Raw genomic sequence first — 19,968 nt, forward strand, 5'->3', positions numbered from 1 at the left:
ATTTAAAACTTTATTAACATATTGCAGAATGGGTACAGTACAGCTCAATACATACACTTGTTAAGGGGATGCAGACCAGAGAAAGACTTTCGTCTTGTTTACATCAGGGTCCCCCATTTTCAATTCATCATTTCATATCTAAATCATATAATATCTCATTGCTAAATATATGAAATATATAATCTAATAATCCAATAATCTAAATCGAATATAAAAATGCTAAATGCATGGGTATTTTATTTTGTCTTTAATGTTAGCTTGCAAACTCAAATACTGTCTTGGTAAGCCTCATAATGAATTGTTTGGGGAAAAACATTGTGATGTGTATCGCCGAAAGGTCAGAAAATATCGTGATATCATATTTAGGCCATATCGCCCAGCCCTATCTGCAACGCTTCAATACTGCCACCTGGTGGCTGATCGGCGAGTTGCCAAACCGGATAAGCCCGTTGGAGCTCGGTCCGTCCCCTAAATCCGTCCGGCCACTCGTTTATCATCCCAGGACTCTAGCCACACACCGTGGATATGGATCGCTGCCATAACTCAATGCACATGATTTGGGCTGTTATTATTATTATACAAACCGGAAATGGATCGCCTCGATCCCCATCACATAACTGGGATCTGTTTGCTCCAGTATCATCGCCCAACGCTAAGAGGAGGCTGCCGTGAGTTTCAACGTTTTTGTTTATTATTATCCATACAAACTGCTCTGATCTATATATCACCCATACTACATGAAGCATTTAACGACGATCACGGAATTATAAACGACCCCCCCCCCCCCCCCCCCGCGCATGATCAGTCATAACGTTTAGGACCATGTACAGTTGACATTTTTAATATAGCGTAGATCGGTATCAAACGGCATTTGATAATCTAATATATTCATTTATGCCTATATCTCACGTTCTAGGAATTACTGCAGAAAACGATAAAAACATATTTATACTCTAGACGGTATTTTCGTATAAATGTGTGAATGAAAAAGTAAAACGTTCCTACATCCTGAACGATAGATAATCGATGTTGAATGGGCCATAGTAATGTCAATTTAGCAATACAATTTAAAAAGTTATAGCCCTGCAAAGAAGGTGAATAAGAATGGTATAAGATGATCAAAGTGGTGGCAGGGAATGTGTTAATGGTACATGTATTGTTAATGTATTGTGCCCCGTGTCAGATGTTCTGTTATCACTGTGCTGGATGAATGGGCTGCAATGGTTGTTAAATAAGCTTATGTTGAAAATGCCAACCCTGGGGGTGGCTAGGTGGCGCAGTGGGCAAGGCGCTCGCCACCAACGCAGGAGATGCTGGGTTCGAGCCCAGCTCTCGGCGTTGCTACCAGCTTGGCTGGTCGTTCATATACTAATACAATTGGCAGTATTAGGGGGTGGGAAGCTGGTGGGTGGGGATCGGACGTTGTGGACAGCGACTCCTACAGGTCGGTTGGTGCGTTTGCGCAGTAGAATCAGGAAGCGACGAGGGCGGCGTGTCCCTCCCACGCAGACCCTCGCCGCTGAGAGATTGCGCTGTGCAGGTGAAAAGATGCGACGGCTGCCTCCTCGAGTACCGGAGGGGACACGTGATGCAAGGCTTCGTCCACATTGCAGACGGCTTGTGGGAGGCATGGCCTAACAGCGTTCGAGACAGGGGAGGTTAGAATTGGACAATACAAAATTGAGGACGGGAGAAAAATAGAAAAATGGGGAGAAAAAGTAGATGCAAAAAAAAAATGCCAACCATGATATTAATCATGCTGATTGTATTGCTCTCTCTCTTTCTGCAGCCAAAGTCTGGAGGCGGTGGCAGGAGAAGAGGCGGCCAGAGGCATAAAGGAAAAGGCCAGAATGGCAGCAACACCTCCACAGCAGCCCCCTCCTCATCCTAAACTATCCCACCCACCTATACCTCCTCCTCTGATAGCACTGCCATCAAGTGCAAAATATCATGATGGAAATCGGTCTTGTGACACCCCTACCTACCCACATATGCATGCACGCATAGTCGCATACACACACGTTAGTTTACCTCGTACCAACACCACTCTCATGGACTTTTGACCCATCTCCTGTGCACAGGGTCCCACTGTTGAAAGAAGTGGTGAGACGACAAAACTTGTCACATGTATCCGATTCATGAAACGTTCCTAAAGCTTCGATATCAACGTAGGAAGCGGCATGAAAGAGACAATCTGGAAAGCACCAAAACACACCTCAGTGCTCTTCAATATGAACGTACATGTCAGATGTACGGCTCCAGTCGTTTAAACGGAGTCCCGGTTTTCATTTTGGAGAGCAGGGTTTCAGTTTAGAAGGGAGCCCACAGCGATGTGTCTTAAGTCACTTAAGGAGGGATGAGTCCAAAATATGGGGTTCTGGGTCCAGTACCGATATGAGCAGCTAGAACTGAAACACCATGCATTCCCTCAGCCTCTGCGATGCAACACAGTTCCATGTAATATTTATATATTGCATTATGTAATATAGTTATTTGTTGAAATATGAAGGGCAACATGACAAAATATTGTATGAAAAAAACCACAGAATGAATGTAGCAGAAAGGCACATAGTGGTTTACTTTTTTTTAAGATATATTAAAATATATAAGCTGTTAGATTTGAATAATTTTCCAGTTATTTATTTGCCATAATATGAAAATGTACCATCTTCCGACATCACTCTGTTGTGCTCTTATATTGATGTCCAACAGTCACTGAAGAAATCGTATTCCAGTTGTATGCGATTAAACAGATTAATGCAGCGGATAATACAGCCACTCCAACAGTTGCTAATGATTGTAAGAAATGCAGCATTGACCCCATTCACACGGTGGCCATTTTGCTCTTATGTCATGCTCAGATTGGGAATCCCAAACTGAGCATGACATAAGAGCAAAATGGCCACTGTGTGAATATGGTGAATTTGCAGAGCTCTTTAGGAACTATAGTTTCCCATCCATTTTCTACTGTTGCTGTTTACATGTTGTGGAGATTTCAACACAGTCTGCCTCTGACATATTGACCAATAATAAAACAGCCTTTATTGAACTTGCTTACTTTGCTTTTCCCCCTCATGGGCTAAATTGGCCTTTTCCACAATCTTTCACGTTGAATATTGTTAAAGCTCCTCGGTCTTGCTGATGTGGATTTTCTGTCGCACCATGAAGCTTTCCACCAGGCCTCTGTACTCATCCTCACTATCGTCTGTGATGTAACGGATGATGGAGTCATCCGAGAACTTCTGTAGGTGGCACCCGCTCAGGTTATGGCAGAAGTCGGAGGTGTAGAGGTTGAACAGGAAGGGTGACAGCCAGCCTCATGGTATCATTGGTGAAGATGCCTGCTGGAGCTTAGTTCCAAATGACTGCTTTTCTATTGTGTTAGTATTCACTAAAACTCAAGTATATTTACACACACATACAGTATGGATAAGTACAACCTATGCACACAGATATTGCCTACAAAGAGAGGCCTAACTTGGGGTTGACCCAATTGATTATAGATTACATTTGAATAAATTGAATGATTGGAATTATATTTGCAGCTGTGTGTATGTGGCCAGATAAAGTACAGTTCAGTTATTGTAGTTGGATGAGAATTTGATTTAAGTCAATTATGTAAATTGTATCAACTCTAATTGCATTCTCAGTCTATTTTTCACAGTTTAATTTGATTTAATTACATACATGTTGCTTCTTGTTTTATGTTAGAAGTAACTCAATTGGGTAGGCGGTTAGGTGGTCGAGCGGAGATTGCGTTCGTCACCAGCCCCGGAGCTGTGAGCTTGGTTCGCCTGTTCGAATCCAGCTCACAGCTCCGGGGTTGTCACCAGCTTGGCTGGCCGTCTGCACTGATACAATTGGCTGTATCAGAGGGTGGGAGAAGCTGGCGGGGTGGGTCCGGGTCGTTGTAAACAGCGACTCCTACAGTTCGGTCGGGGCGCCTGCTAAGCGCGGATTGGACGTGAGGGGGATAGTGTGGTCCTCCCACACGCTACGCCCTCTCAATGAGAATCCGCGCTGCCAGGTGAAAAGAAGCGGTGATTGGCTGGACGTGTGTCGGAGGAAGCACGTGGTAGCCTCCACTCTCCCAAATGATCTGACTGTGGGGGGTAAAGCGCAGCGACCAGGAAGGGACTGGGAATTGGCATACGACTAACATTGGGATGGGAGAAAATGGAGGGGGAAAAAGACCAATAAAAAAAAAAAAAAAAAAGAAGTAACTCAATTGGATGGAAATTTCATATTTCATTTAAATAAATATACCGTCCAATATAGACTAAAATATTGCTTTGAGTGTAGGCTGTTTTATATTCAAACAGTTTACACAGAGAGAGACCCATATACATATGTCATTCTAAAAAGGCTATGGAGAAATGGCTGATTGGGATTGGATTCTAAGTATTATTTAAATTCTGTTGCTTAGCAACATTGCATAAAACGCCAAATTGAAGAAAACCTTCCTCTCAGAGTTGTTTACAACTTACCCAAAGCTGCACAGTTCCTTGGGGGGCGCCGGTGTTGCTCACCAGCACATCTGACTGGCTGCCTCCGCTAGCCGCAAAGGCTGGATGGTGTTCAAGGCATTGGAGAAGTCAAAGAACATGATTGTTGCTGCCATGCGCGGCCTCTCCAAGATGCATGTAGATAAGGGCACCCTGATGTTTGCCTGGTAATGGAATGGTGCTGCCAGCTGCACACCTTGAGCACCCTGGGGCTGGTGGTGTCTGGTTCTCTGGCTTTGTTCACTTCCATCCTGGAGAGCTGTCTCCGCACCTGGCTGTTAGTAATGGTGGGGGGTGGGGCATGCTGCCGTCTCTAGGGGTAACGGGCTGGTGGCTGGGCCGGTGGGGTTGGTGTTGGCGGGACAGACTGTTGCTGTCTGGGATGGGGTGCTTGAGGGGACCAATGGGAGAAAGAGATCCTAAAAATCCTCTCCACTTTTGGGTTCCCAACATATCCGTTTCCTGCTGTTGAAATGATGCTTCAGCTGGATTTACCTGTTCAAGAGCCATCTGCTATTAGAGTTTAGTACTACATAATGCCTCTTATTCCTATTTCATTAAACAGTGGAAACATCAACGTTTTCAACCACATTTGTAAGATAGGCCTGACTTTTATACATTGAGGAAACTGAATGGAGATTGGATGCCAAGTACAAAGGCTATGTGAGAATCAAGCACGGAAACATTTAATACAATATTAAGGAAATCCTAGACATACTTGACATGGTCACCTTTTCTCTGGTTGTGGACCTTGAATTTAGTTTTCAGTCAATTGAGCACTACATGGTGTAAATATGTACTGTGACACATGTGTGGTTGTAAACTATTCACGTTTTCAGCTACAGCACAAAATATGTCAAAAAGATGCCATGACAGCCCCTAAGTAATATATTTACATATTGTAGTGGCAAAAGTCGCATGTACAATGTGTACACATTAGAAATAGGTATAGACAGTATAATACATACCGTATTCAATCTATTTAAGTATTCAGCTACCACAGACAATTAAATATCTCATATCTCGGTTAAAATAAAACATTTTATACCATGGCCTGGGTGAATACTCAATTCTGATTGGCTGATGGGGTATTGGTTATGGTGTACTGCACAGCTAGAGCCTCATCAGTTTAAAATTAATGTGCTTGTTTGGATTTCTGGCAGAAAGGCCTGAAGGCAAACTTCTCCAAAGTGCGCTTAACAATAACCCAGAAAGCTAACATTATGCTAGCAAGCCTTTCTGTCAATATCGTTTCCTATGGTTAACAAACAGTGAATATGATCAGACAGTGTTTGACAAAACCAGACAGCTCATTGTCCCCAAACCTTTTTTTTTACATTTAAACCAACACCAGGAGGAGCCAAACACTGTAGATAGTTTAATGAACCACAGACATCTGGACTGATGCACCTTTTCACCAGCTTACTTTACTTTAAGTTATGTGTTGGCATATCACATATACTGTAGTTCACATATTACATCAAGTTTGGAGAGGTGACATGAAGTGGAGTGAAGTTTAATAAAGCCAACAGACTTTCTACAGATCTCAGCTGGGCTCATGGCCTTTTGTACACATTATACTTCTAACTAATGCAGCCTACAAATCAATATACTGCCATATTTCACTGACATAAGATTGCATGAAGATGATTATTTTTCAATGTCAAGTGTGGATATAGCGTTGGTTTTACAATTAATAAAGAGTACAGAGACATTGTTAGTGTTGTAACATACTGTATATAGGCCTCCAGTGTGATACAGTAAGTCTCTCTGTATACACTTCACAACACAGGAAGGAAGGCTAAATAACAACCTCTTTGATTGTAATTATTATAAATAGATATTGTAGGTATAATCTTAGAGTTGACCATTTCGGACATTCAGTAGCATTTGTGATTTCCAATTCAGCCCCAATTTACACTCACATTGGCCACTGTACTGTAGGTTTGAGCGAACATCAACTCCATTCCGTCCTACGAAAGTACAGTTGGGGTTGGAGCAAAGGGTCCATTTGGAAATCCACAATAATAGTGTCCACAAAGGAATAGCCAAGTACTGTTCGGGAACAGAACTCACTCTGAATCCGTCAAACCCATCGCCGGTCACAAACGACACATCTCAAAATGTATAATCTCTATACAAAGAGGAGGAAAACATTACAAATCAGACATCATATACTGTACATTAATGTAACATTTCTTTTAGGTTTTGCCACAACAGTGCTGACTATGACATTTACATTAGGGATGTTCGATATTGGCTTTTTTTACCGATATCCGATATTGTCCAACTCTTAATTGCCAACACCGATATATGCCAGGTTTCCCCCGCAAAAAAACGGAATAATTTCATGTCATTAACATTACATACATCTTGTCGTGGAATTAACACAACATTATGCATACTTTTGACAATAAATAAATTAAGAATTTGTTCTTACTTGTTTGCCTGGGTAAATAAAAGGTTAAATAAATGTTAAAAATTGAAAAAAAAAGAAAACGGATACAGATAATTTCCGATATTACATTTTAATGCCAATATCGGCCGATAATATCGGACATCCCTAATTTTACATTATATCATAAAAATTGCACATGAACCTTATTTACTACTGCTCAGTAGAATATACACCCATAGTCTAGTAACTTGTAAAGCTCTGACCAGGGGTGTGTGGCGCTGACACAGACTCCACTGAGAGCTACTGTAACACAAAAGGGAGGAATAGACCGTTCCTCTTCATAATCCAGACATTTTGGTTCTTTAAATAGCCCCATGATTTGGAATGTTCTGTTCAATTATATTTGAAAATTCATAGACAATGTGGAATTAAGGACTATGTCAATGGCAAGGTGTTTGCGTGAGGGCAAACTATTCACATTACATATGAATAAACAGACCCATTATAAAGCAGAAAACACACAAAACTGATACGCGATATTTGGTCAGATGCCGGCGTTTGTTTGATATGCCCTTCTGACTGACGAGTGCCTTATTATGCCCATCCATATCCAGGCACTCAGCCATGAATAACTGAGCAGTATGAACTATTTTGCCATACAGTGTGACCCATACAACTCAATCCTTTAGCCTACCACTCAGAAAATGGGGTGATTGACCGGTGAAGAAATGCTCAATAACAACCTGCAGAGCTTTGAGTTCCCAAAGTAACAATCTCTGTACATGAGGAACGTTATGCTATTAGCTTCATATAGTTTTCTCCATGTAGTTAGAACTGACAAACATACACACTAAGAACTACACACACTCACTCATGCATGCACACACTTGCAGCTGCCCAGTGAATCTTTGTAGAGACGTGAAAGTTTGAGAGGTATTGTCATTTTGGTGATGCCACAGTCACCGTCCAGCCTTAAAAGCTAGCGGGATAAAACACAAAAAAAAAACTGATTGGATGGATAAGCGTAATAAAATGTACGTGATTGGTCTGTGGCCGACAAGGCAGCTTTCTCCAGGTGAGCTGGACCAACCACATGATTCCTACCTCAGCATGTCAACCCACACATAGACACGCCCACTTCTCTTCCATCCATTCACAGAGTGGCACGTTGACATCTTCACCAGGCCACCGCCCCTCTACAACTTACCAAACCCACCTCACCAAAAATACCGCTGGCTAAGACGGAGCTAGCAAGCGGAGTTAGCAAGTCCGCCCGAGAGTCGCGGTCGCTAGGGTTGTAGTCCCCTGGATTAAAGTTGCACCGCATACGGTGCTCTAAACGCCACATTGTCCCATCTGCGCTAACCGACCAGGAACCTTTGGTGACACTGGTGATACACTGGTGATAAACTGGTTGCAAGGCGGCGATCAGAGCCCCGGCACACGGTGCAACTTCAAACCAGAAGGTTGCCAGAAGAAAGAGCACACACAGGGCGGCCGCTAGCGGATATTTTGTGATGCAGGTTGGGACAACAACCCTGGCCATCGCAACTCTGGGCTGGACTTGCAGACTCCCCCTCGGCCAGGTGGTAGAGGGGCAGGGGCCTTGTGAACATCTCAACGTGCCATTCTGGGAATGGATTGTGGAGAAGTGGGCATGTCTAGTATGTGCGCAAGTGTCTGTACAATACTATGACGCAGTCACCAAGTGATGAATGTATATACGGATGAGGTGGATTCAGCCGTTTTTGTAGCAGTCCGTGTGTGTCGTGTCTATCTATCCATCAATGTCCCAACTGAAGAGGTGATGCTTCACCAACATGTCCTGCACTCCCTCCTTCAGGGGTCTCTGCTCCTTCTCCTGGACGGAGGGGGAGAACAAGGGGGGAGAGGAGGGGAGAGAGACCAGGTTAGTAAGCTAGAGTGACAGGTGGGTGAAGAGAACAGGGATGTGTTGTGCAGACATAGCTGCACCTGCACCATCATATAAATAAGCACGTATGGGCGCACTACGTGGTATAGTCAATCCAGAAACAATCTAATTAATAAAAAAACTGATGGTGTATGAATCTGACAGAACTGTTTCAGTTGGATATATATATATATATATATATATATATATATTAGTGCTGTCAATAGATAAACAAATTTACTAATTAATCTCACAATTTTCTGTAATTAATCTAGATTAAAAATAGCATTTTTCTACTTGAGACCGAAGCTTGTAACGGATATTTACTTGAGTAAAATCATGGAATTAATGTAAAATCAACACAAAGAAAGTATATTTAGATTCAAAGACTATTTTAATAGCTTTATTTGAATACAGTTTATCTCCTGTGAAATACAAATGTTCAACAAAACCATCAACATTGACTCAGCTAGACCTCTTTCTTATATCCACGGCGCTAACAGAAATAAAAACAACCCAGGCCTATGTTAAAGTGCAGATTGGCTTAGAGGACGATAATGTCTTGTATGAACTACCAGTAATATAAATCATATTAAAACCTGTTCCCCCCCACGGGGTCGGTACCGATCCCTTTTGACATTATTATCATATATTAATATTTTTATGAGTGATGCAATAAATTAGCGTTTTTAAAATCAAATGTTTTCAAGTATTATTATCACTACTATGTCACAAATACATGTAGAATGTAAAACGTTAGGTTGGCAATAGTTTAGCAATAGGTTAAAAGTGGATTTATATCGTTTCAGTTTTCTTTTTGCAATCGTTTTTTGACCCGGAACCGGAAATGGAAATGTTGAACCATGGGAATTGGAATTTTGTATTGGACATCGCTAGCTATCGTTGAGCGTTGGAATTTCTCCGATCTACACTTCCTGTGGTCCACTATGGTGGTTCAAAGTTCAGCGTTCTGAATGAATCATATCAATAATTGTTATGATTCGCGATAATAAGCTACAAAAGGTAACGTTTTTGACAAATATTGAAACGCAGTCAGTTTCTCCACACTATTGTTATCATGTAGGAAGAATTCGATCTGAAATTAGTTACAAAATGGTTATACTGTGGGGGAAATAAAATAGTACAGTCGATTACAGTAAATATCAGTATCTGTTATTATGCAAGCCTGGTGATACTATATCCAAATTGAACTCGGCCATTTGAAAGATACTATATGTATATAAATGTGCGAATTGGCTATAATAAGGTAATGTATAAGCATATATTCTATATTAATATTTCAAATTGCATTGGTCCGGATGGGAGAATTCAGTACTGTATATACAGAACCTTCAGTTTGATAATCTTCCCTTTATTAATTTCCTTAGATCTTTTGTACAGATGATCTCAAGAGGGTACTGAATGAGCTCAGTGGCAGTTTTTTAAGTTTGGTCATTATTATCATGGTTTTATTCACTGTCAAAGATGAAAAGAAAAATCATAATTCATATTTTCCTTCGTTTCATCACAATTTAAGCAAGCCTAGTAATAGACACAATATTTCTGACACTGAGAATACATTCATTGAGGTCTATAGATGTTCCTAGATACCAAGAATATGCAAATAGCCCTTGTAGAAGTGGAGCAATATTCCATTTACCTAGGTATACATTTTATGCAGATTTTCACCTGGGGTGGAACAGGTTACAACAAAAATGTGTTCCATCTTCATGTCAGATGATTTTCAAAAAGGTGCATGAGTCAATGCAAAAAAAGAACAAGCAAATATACTGCTGAAAGTTCAGAACGTTGACGATTTTTCACTCCATAGATTACTCTAGATTAATTTATTTTAATGCTTTAAATAATTTAAATGAATCTCCAAAGTTAAAGCATTCATTTTGACAGCCCTAATATATATATATATATATATATATATATATATATATATACACACATTATATATATCGACTGCATTTATATATCTATTTATTTATACAAGAGTCCGAACACGCATTGTGATTGGTCGAGAGCGTTCTAAACCGTGAGTATATTCATGATACACTCATGGTTAAATCACCATGAATATACCACTGCGCTGGCTTCAGAATGTTGTAGAAAGTTTCAACTGCCATTCGTCAAACGGTAACTGTCAACATGACCTACTCCAACGTTACGTTTGATTTAACGTAACCGCTAACTATAAATGAGTGGATAGATATAGAGGAGTCTAATGCAAGCGAAAGTCGGAAAAGGTCATCAGCACCTCGGACAGTTCCAGTTCAATGCCCAGGCCGTCGACTTGGTGGTGTTGAAGAAGTTTTCTCCTTGCCCTTCTCCATCTTTCGTTGGATTTGCATGTCTAATAATGCTGTTTTTATGAATACCGTTAGATGTAGGCCCGTCCATCCACTTGTTTATAGTTAACGGGTACGTTAAATTAGACTAATAAGTCATTCGGTTGCGTTGCCAAGCTGGTTGATAGCCTGCCCTACTCCATTTGAAATTCCATAGCAACATATATCTTTAGGAACTATTTTTCTACGCCAAGTTCACTGAAATCGATATAAAATACCCTAGAATTGTCTGTATTCATCCTATATTTTTCCCAACGGTGTAACTTGCTGTATAAAAGCAATAATAAACCAGTGGGATATCATGAATATTGCGTTTGTGGGGATGTATTGTATTGCATTTCTGGGGATGGTGTTCGATAACTGCAAGTTCCAACCACATCAGAAGTCAATCAAACATTCTTTTTGGGAAGAAGATAATGACATAAACCTAAAAACAGTTCCATCCCCAGGTGTCATTGCCACAGTTGGCTGGAAGTCAGAAAATGCAAGTGAACTCTGCTGGACTGTGAAAGGGGAGGGCGGGAGAATGAACAGCTGGGTTGTAACAGAGGTTGATCAGAGGAGAAGCATTGACAGAGCGCTACACCACCTATACCACGTATCTAACAGCTACACCACCTATCTAACAGCTACACCACTTATCTAACAGCTACACCACTACGTCTACTGCACGGTTGAATCTCAGAAGTCTTTTCCAGGCAACGTTTTCTCCTCAGGTCTAAAAGAGCTGAGAGAAGGTGGTGAGAATGAGACGCTGGAAAGAATCAAGAGCCTTGAGATTCAACCTAGATGTATCCCAGCCTTGGAGCCTTGGCTACACTCGCCATTTTGAAACACCACTGTTTGACAATAAATCAGAATTATGGCTGTGTTAGGCCTGATTTTAAATAAATCTAAATTATGTCTGTGTTAGGACTGATTAAAAAAGGGAATACCACTCAATTTAACCTCTTAAGCCCTAGCCATATTTTCAGAAGATTCACCTAAAAGTATATACCCAAGTAAATGGAAGATTGCTAATAAGATCTACAAGGTCCATTTGCATGTTCTTGGTATCTAGGGACCCCAGGGAAAGTGTCTGTTACTATGCTTGAGTAAATTGTAATGAACCAAAGGAGAATATAAATTATTATTACGTTTTTTTCATTTTTGACGGTGAATAACACCATGCTAACATTGACTAAATGTTAGTCACTGCCACTGAGCTTATTGAGATCAAGTGTACAAAAAATCGAAGCAAATGAACAAAGGGCAGAAGATTTACAGGATTTTTTGTAGATAGAGTACTGGATTTTTTGTAGATACAGTACTGAATTTTGCCATTGGGACACATGCATTTTTAAATATGAATATAGAATATCAGGCCTATGAATTACCTTATTATGGCCAAGTCATACATCTATGGATCGGCCCAACTCGCCTCTTTCCAATGGCAGAGTTAAATCTGGATTTAGTACCACTAGGTGCCCGTTACAGGGCAGCAAATACCGTGAATGACATCTACTGTAAGTACAGTTACTTTTGTATATATGTCCATAGCTCCGCAATTTACTGGATTGCGACACTTTTTTTCTAGACGTTCACAGAAATGTAAAGAAACAATATATGTTGTATGGCAATAACATTCACGTTTGTTCAACCCGTGAGATATAATCACGACTTTCAATAATTATTTTTTCAAGCGGCTGCAGCTTTGACTGCGGCTGGTATGAGCTGGGTAGTGTAGTTTCATGAAATTTCTACATCCCTCGAAAGCCCTGGGTTTCCTGTTTCTTAAGGCCTACAACGATTTGATGACGGTGTCATGTCCTCGCATCTAAATCATCCGGTTTCTGATGCAATGCGCAGAGATTTTTACGAGCTCATATTTCGCTAATAACACTTAAAATCATTGCTAAACAAATGTAGTGCTGAAAATATACACATTGACTGCTGTTTTGATAGGGTTAGGGTCTTTACTCTTGGCTACATTTGAAAAAGAAACACAACATCACTTATACGGACTGTATTGATCTATTTTGTGAAATAAATATCTCGATCAGGGCTTAAGAGGTTAAACAGTTATTCCCAATGTGTAGGAGTCCATGCAACCCTCATCCAAATCCAGACACTGGAGAAGTGACGTTAAGACTTGAAGGTACTCGTCATCAAGGGAAAGGGGGTTCTACATTTGTCCTTCAGTTAGCCACATGTTGGCATGGTTAGCTTTCCTGATAAAAGCCAGTGTGTATGGCTAGCTTCAAGTCCATTGGTTTTAAAAAAGGTAACTGAACAACTAGGACAGAAACACAAGTATACAGACCACAAGCTAATGACTATGGTATCTCTACAGTCTCATCTCTAATCCGTTACCTAGAGGTCCCAACTAAAGAGGTGATGCTCAACCATCATGTCCACAACCTCAGAGTTCAGAACGGGGGAGCTCTGAAAAAGCACGTAGTCATGTTTACTCTGTATGTGTGTGTGAGAGCCTATACAGTTTTATTTTTGAGTGTATGTGTCTGCGTATGCATGTGTCAGCTCACCTCTTTCTTAGCAGGCAGCTCACAGTCTTGGGAGAGACTGAAGGCGAACTTAGAGAGGACCCTGAGGAAACACGAGGAGTTATTATTATTCATCTACACAGAATCTCACCTCTGTTTCTTATGGCACTCAAGGCTGTTAACAGCAGTAGTCATCATTATTCATCTACACAGAATCTCACCTCTGTTTCTTATGGCACTCAAGGCTGTTAACAGCAGTAGTCATCATTATTCATCTACAGAGAACCTCACCTCTGTTTGCTCTTCTGTTTCTTATGGCACTAAAGGCTCTTAAAGCAGCAGTACTCACGGCTGTACTCATGGCACTCAAGGCTGTTTGTTAAATATGTTTGTCTGTGTGTGACTCTATTCTTAAGTCTGCACGTTTACATTGCACTACTTTTATACCTATTCTTATGTCTGCAATTGATGCATTGTTTTTTATTCTGTCAATTGTGTGCTGATTTTATGCCTATGTTCATTTCATACTAATTGCTGTGGGGAACTCTGCGGTCCATGTGTGAAAAGAAGTACTATGTAGATAGTTATTAATATTTATTATTGTTATATTGTAGAAATGTGTGCATTGAAATGTTTGTAAAGTCTCGACGACATTGAAAATGAGGGTGACCTCAATTGTCTTTGAGAATAAATAAAGGTTTGAATGAATGAATGAATGTTTGTATCACTTCTAATTGTCATGAGGTAGTACACAGTGGAGAGTGACAGGAGAGGCGGAAGAGAAGAGAGACAGGGGTCGACGTGCAACAACTTTCTTTCACTCAAATTTCCTTCACTCACTAGACTGTCTTGTTATTGACTAAGCTTCACTTACTGACTAGACTGTCTTGTTACTGACTAAGCTTCTCTCACTAGACTGTCTTGTTACTGACTAATCTTCACTCACTAGACTGTCTTCTTACGGACTAATCTTCTCTCACTAGACTGTCTTCTTACTGACTAAGCTTCTCTCACTAGACTGTCTTCTTACTGACTAATCTTCTCTCACTAGACTTTCTTGTTACTGACTAAGCTTCTCTCATTAGACTGTCTTCTTACTGACTAATCTTCTCTCACTAGACTGTCTTCTTACTGACTAATCTTCTCTCACTAGACTGTCTTGTTACCGACTAATCTTAGTCACTAGACTGTCTTCTTACTGACTAAGCTTCTCTCACTAGACTGTCTTCTTACTGACTAAGCTTCTCTCACTAGACTGTCTTCTTACTGACTAAGCTTCTCTCACTAGAGTGTCTTACTGACTAAGCTTCTCTCACTAGACTGTCTTCTTACTGACTAAGCTTCTCTCACTAGTGTCTTACTGACTAAGCTTCTCTTACTAGACTGTCTTCTTACTGACTAATCTTCTCTCACTAGACTGTCTTCTTACTGACTAATCTTCTCTCACTAGACTGTCTTCTTACTGACTAATCTTCTCTCACTAGACTGTCTTCTTACTGACTAATCTTCTCTCACTAGACTGTCTTCTTACTGACTAATCTTCTCTCACTAGACTGTCTTCTTACTGACTAAGCTTCTCTCACTAGACTGTCTTCTTACTGACTAATCTTCACTCACTAGACTGTCTTCTTACTGACTAAGCTTCTCTCACTAGACTGTCTTCTTACTGACTAAGCTTCTCTCACTGACTAGACTGTCTTCTTACTGACTAAGCTTCTCTCACTAGACTGTCTTCTTACTGACTAAGCTTCTCTCACTAGACTGTCTTCTTACTGACTAAGCTTCTCTCACTGACTAGACTGTCTTCTTACTGACTAAGCTTCTCTCACTAGACTGTCTTCTTACTGACTAATTCTCTCACTAGACTGTCTTGTTACTGACTAAGCTTCACTCACTAGACTTTCTTCTTACGGACCTTGCCTTGTTTCGCGAAAAAAAAAGAAAAAGAGGGAAACAGAGGAAAATTGGACTCTTTATTAGCGTCTTCTACCGTGTTGCTCCATTTCGTCTCCCTTTCATGGCTTGCACGATTAGGTTCCGAGGATCGTTCCGCCAGACCACTACTCTGGTAAGGCGACTGTACAGTGATGGAGGATAGCGTCTTACCTGAGCTCACACTTGATCTGGACCCAGCCGGGGCTACGGAGGAAGGACCAGGGATGGTACCACTTCTCCACAGCGGGCATGCTGGAACACAACACCTCCAGCCACAGGTGGAGCACCTGCTCACTGGATGGTGTGAGAGAGCGAGAGAGAGAGCGAGAGAGAGAGAGAGAGCGCGCTGTCAATCATACAAACAATTCCTTCTGTAATGTACCGATTCTGTTTGATTGTTTTGTTTGGCTTTGGCAATGTAAACGTATGTTTCCCATGTCAATAAAGCCCATTTGAATTGAATTGAGAGAATGTAAACAGTAAACGGACTGCATCAATATAGCGCTTTTATCTAAATCGCTTCACAACTTCTGCGCGTCCTCTGTGAAGTGGTTGTGGTGTGGTTGTGTGTTTCCAGAGAGATAACTCACTTGAGGCCCACACAGAGGAGGGACCTGAACTTGACGTCCATCTGGGCGTGCGCCGTGTCGTGGCTCATGTTGACAGACTGCACCGCCTGGACAGGGCAGACACAGGGACTCACGTTAACCCCATCACTTTGATTTTACAACGCCAATGATCTTCTGTGCTGTACATTAATAACAACATGATATAGAATTGAATGAGAAGTCCTCACTCTGTACAATAGTTCCTCTGGTGTCAGAACCTTCCCATCTTCATCTAACCTGCAGAGACAGAGGACAGAATGTGTGCGTGAGTACATGTGCATAATATATGTATATGTCTGTCTGTGTGTGTCTGTATATGTGTGTGTGGGGGTGTGTGTGTGTGTGTGTGTGTGTGTATGTGTATCTGTGTGTGCGTATATGTGTATATGTGTAACGGAACGTAGACCAATCTCAGTCACTCTTATTGTCTGGGACCAAATTCGGTCACGCCCCATTTTGCGCGACATCCAGGCTTTTTTTTACCGTCAGCGTTTGGGAATTTCATGTCGACAGGTAGATGAAGTGAAATTATACTTATTTTAGAATATATATATCAAATTTCATGAGTATTCATCTATATTTAGTCATCTAAAGACTATTAGATATGAATATGTACCAGTAAAAAGTGGGAATCTCTAGAATGTGTTTTGGGCGACGGTGTTTACGGAAGTGCGGGTCTCAAGTTGACGTTATACTATAACTTACACAACACTTTCTGTTGTCAGTAGATGGCAGCATTGGTTTAAAATAAAAAAAAAGTGAAAATGTGAAAACTACAAAATTAATACAATTCCCAAGACCTTTAGCACAGGTCACAGGTCACTGGGACGCGTCTATTCTTTGACGCGATCTGAACAGCGTTAAACTATTAATGGAGCCCGAGTACAGTGATCGAGAATGGTCACCCAATTATCTTAACAAAAGTGCATCATTAGCATTATGTTTGTTGTCTAAACAGGAACATAATGGTACAATTTAAGATTTGAATGTTATCCGCATATAAAGGACAAATAAAACATCGTTCATTTGTAAGAAACCTCAATGAAAACGGCGCAGGGTAAGTTATATTCGCTATTGTTATGAAAATGTGATAGAATCCTATAAAAATGTGGACGCATTTGGTCACTGTGACGTTATATGTGTATATATGTGTATATGTGTATATGTGTATGTGTGTATGTGTGTATGTGTGTATGTGTGTATGTGTGTGTGTGTGTGTGTGTGTGTGTTACCTGTATGTCTTGCACAGCACCAGTCTGGAGTAGACAGAGTTGAAGTCCCGCTCCACCTCTCTACTGGCCGCCTGGGGAAAACCAGGGAAACACATCGATTGAATGATTGATTTATGTCACTGTTTGATTGGGAAACTAGAACTACACCCACACTACAGCAAATGCCTGTAAACCTGTCCTCTAGTCATAAATACTTAGGAGCATACCAGTAGACTGAGGAGAGTAGCCATAACTTGCCTACCCACTAGGGCTGTCAACGCATATTATATAGTCTAATTAATAATAGACATGCATTAGATTGTAAAAAAAAAAACACGTCATTTTAACACATTCCCGGCCAACCACGTATATATACGTGATTCTGCGCCAGCGCTTGAGGGCCAATCACGTATATACCGGTATACGTGATAAGCTTGTTTTTGCTTTTATTGCATTTTAATAACTTACTCAATGTCACGGAGCGGCACTGCAGATATACCCTACTCTTGGGATTAGGAAAAGTGCATTACCGGCCAGATCCTGGTAGTGGCGCTGTCTTGAGAATGGAGTACAGACCGGATGTTATTTTTTTTCATTCAGGCCTAGTTTTTCTGTTAGCCTGAAGCGAGGGCTTCAGCCGATCGCCTGGAATAGTTTTTGCGACGCCGAATTCAGTATGCAGTAAAAGAATATAGCATCAGCCAATGGACATATCGATCTACCAGATGACAATCAATAACTGGGAAATCCTTTTTGGGATCCAACCGGCCACAGGTACGAGCTATTTGATGTAAATTACAGCCCGATCGGGCCTTGTTCTCATATCCAACCCTCTCATCAGCGTATGATGCTACAATAACAAATGCCGTTATTGGTAATCAATAATCAGAAACGACTCCCCCCTGCCCCCCCCTTTCATGCATTCATGGTGGAACATGGTATCGATCATATACATTTAGATTTGTATCTCTAGCTTGTGTATGGCCGAAAAGCCAATCGATTTAACGTTATTAGCTTAGCGCTCTATAACTAGCATTGCAGGAATTATACCAGACCATTCTGATATAACGTTCATATTCACGACGCTATAAAACGGGAACGTATTGATGAAAAAAATATTTCTTTATGGCATATTGAAGGGAAGGTTTATAGTGTCAATTGATAATGGACACATAGCAATAATTTTAAATATAGATTTAGCTCTACAAACAACGTGATGCACAGTTAAACCTTGTTATGAGAAGCTGGCCTTATAGAGTGGTCTAATGCCAGTGGCCGTCAATGTGTTAATTTAGCAGAGCTGAAGAACGTGCCAGTAGTAACAACAACAACAACAACAACCACATGGCGTGATGGCAGATAATTCAGAACCCAACTCGGTCACGAAGACAGTGATTTGCACTCTCTCTCTAAAAGCCCCGTCTGGAAATACTTCAGATTTGTATCAGCTTGTGGAACCTCGAGACCAAGTTGTATGCAAGCTATGTAAACTACTGCTGGCCTGCCTTCTTTTTTTATGCTAATGATATTTTGGGAGTTCTAGTGTCAAGTAAGTGTAAGTGTAGTGTAAGTAGCGTACTTTTCCATTTATATTGTTTTGGGTAAACTTCCCCTTTAAATCTCATAAAACAAAAACAAAAATGTCGTGCTCATGAGGCATTTTCGGTCCGTCTCTCCCAGACTCCCAACTCGGTCAAAGGCTGCAAGGAGTTGAGGCGGCATGTTGCCTGGTCTCCAGTGGAGACGTGTTCTGTGAGTGAGGTTAACATGTTCGTTTACTCAGTGCTAATGTTATGCACCAAGAGAACACATGGTGGCAGCAGCAAACGTCACCTAAACTCTTTTAATATCATGCTCCAGCATAATGTTACTAATAGCATTCTAGTTTGTCACATTTGCAGCCATACTTGCAGCTAGATCTAGTAATATCTTATCAATTTTAGACATTTCTTCAGCTTTTTTATTGAAATTTGTATTGATGAGCAGTTGATATCGACACCACTTTGTTTAGAGATCTCTGAGGGGGTGTGCATCCGAAGGCAGCCACCGACCCACCTTGCTTTCCATCTTGACCTTTAACTGGAAATCTTTTTACAGAAATCAATAGTGGTCTTAAGTTCTTGGCTGACCATTGACCTAACCACAGTGTCTGATCCAAATCAGATACGACACACATTGCATCACTGTGGCGGACAAACACATTACAATGACCTGTACAATAACATGAGTGACTACAATAACATATGAGTGACTACAATAACCTGTACAATAACATGAGTGACTACAATAACATGTGTGACTACAATAACCTGTACAATAACATGTGTGACTACAATAACCTGTATAATAACATGTGTGACTACAATAACCTGTACAATAATATATGAGTGACTACAATAACCTGTACAATAACATGTGAGTGACTACAATAACATGTACAATAACAAATGAGTGACTACAATAACATATGAGTGACTACAATGACCTGTGTACAATAACTTATGAGTGACTACAATAACATAGATATGAGTGACTACTAGGGGTGGGGGGAAAAATCGA

At 40.8% G+C, this 19,968-nt stretch overlaps 2 protein-coding genes across 3 annotated transcripts in view; one reads left to right on the top strand and one right to left on the bottom strand.

The window, feature by feature from the left end:
* Positions 1-3,038, top strand: part of gtpbp1 (GTP binding protein 1) — a 28,417-nt gene extending 25,379 nt beyond the window's left edge. For both annotated transcript variants that reach the window (XM_084328581.1, XM_084328582.1), the window contains one exon: positions 1,790-3,038. In XM_084328581.1, coding sequence (XP_084184707.1) covers positions 1,790-1,891 — 102 coding nt within the window. In that variant the 3' untranslated portion in view covers positions 1,892-3,038. The remainder of the gene's footprint in view (positions 1-1,789) is intronic.
* Positions 3,039-5,983: 2,945 nt separating this feature from the next.
* sgsm3 (small G protein signaling modulator 3) overlaps positions 5,984-19,968 on the bottom strand; it is a 57,945-nt gene continuing 43,960 nt past the window's right edge. The window contains exons 16-21 of the mRNA XM_084328807.1: positions 17,431-17,501; positions 16,387-16,435; positions 16,181-16,266; positions 15,762-15,884; positions 13,698-13,758; positions 5,984-8,764 (exon numbers count right to left, since the gene is read on the bottom strand). Coding sequence (XP_084184933.1) covers positions 8,681-8,764; positions 13,698-13,758; positions 15,762-15,884; positions 16,181-16,266; positions 16,387-16,435; positions 17,431-17,501 — 474 coding nt within the window. The 3' untranslated portion in view covers positions 5,984-8,680. The remainder of the gene's footprint in view (positions 8,765-13,697; positions 13,759-15,761; positions 15,885-16,180; positions 16,267-16,386; positions 16,436-17,430; positions 17,502-19,968) is intronic.

Source organism: Notolepis coatsorum (genome assembly GCF_963971535.1).
Source record: "Notolepis coatsorum genome assembly, chromosome: 14".
NCBI lineage: Eukaryota > Metazoa > Chordata > Actinopteri > Aulopiformes > Paralepididae > Notolepis > Notolepis coatsorum.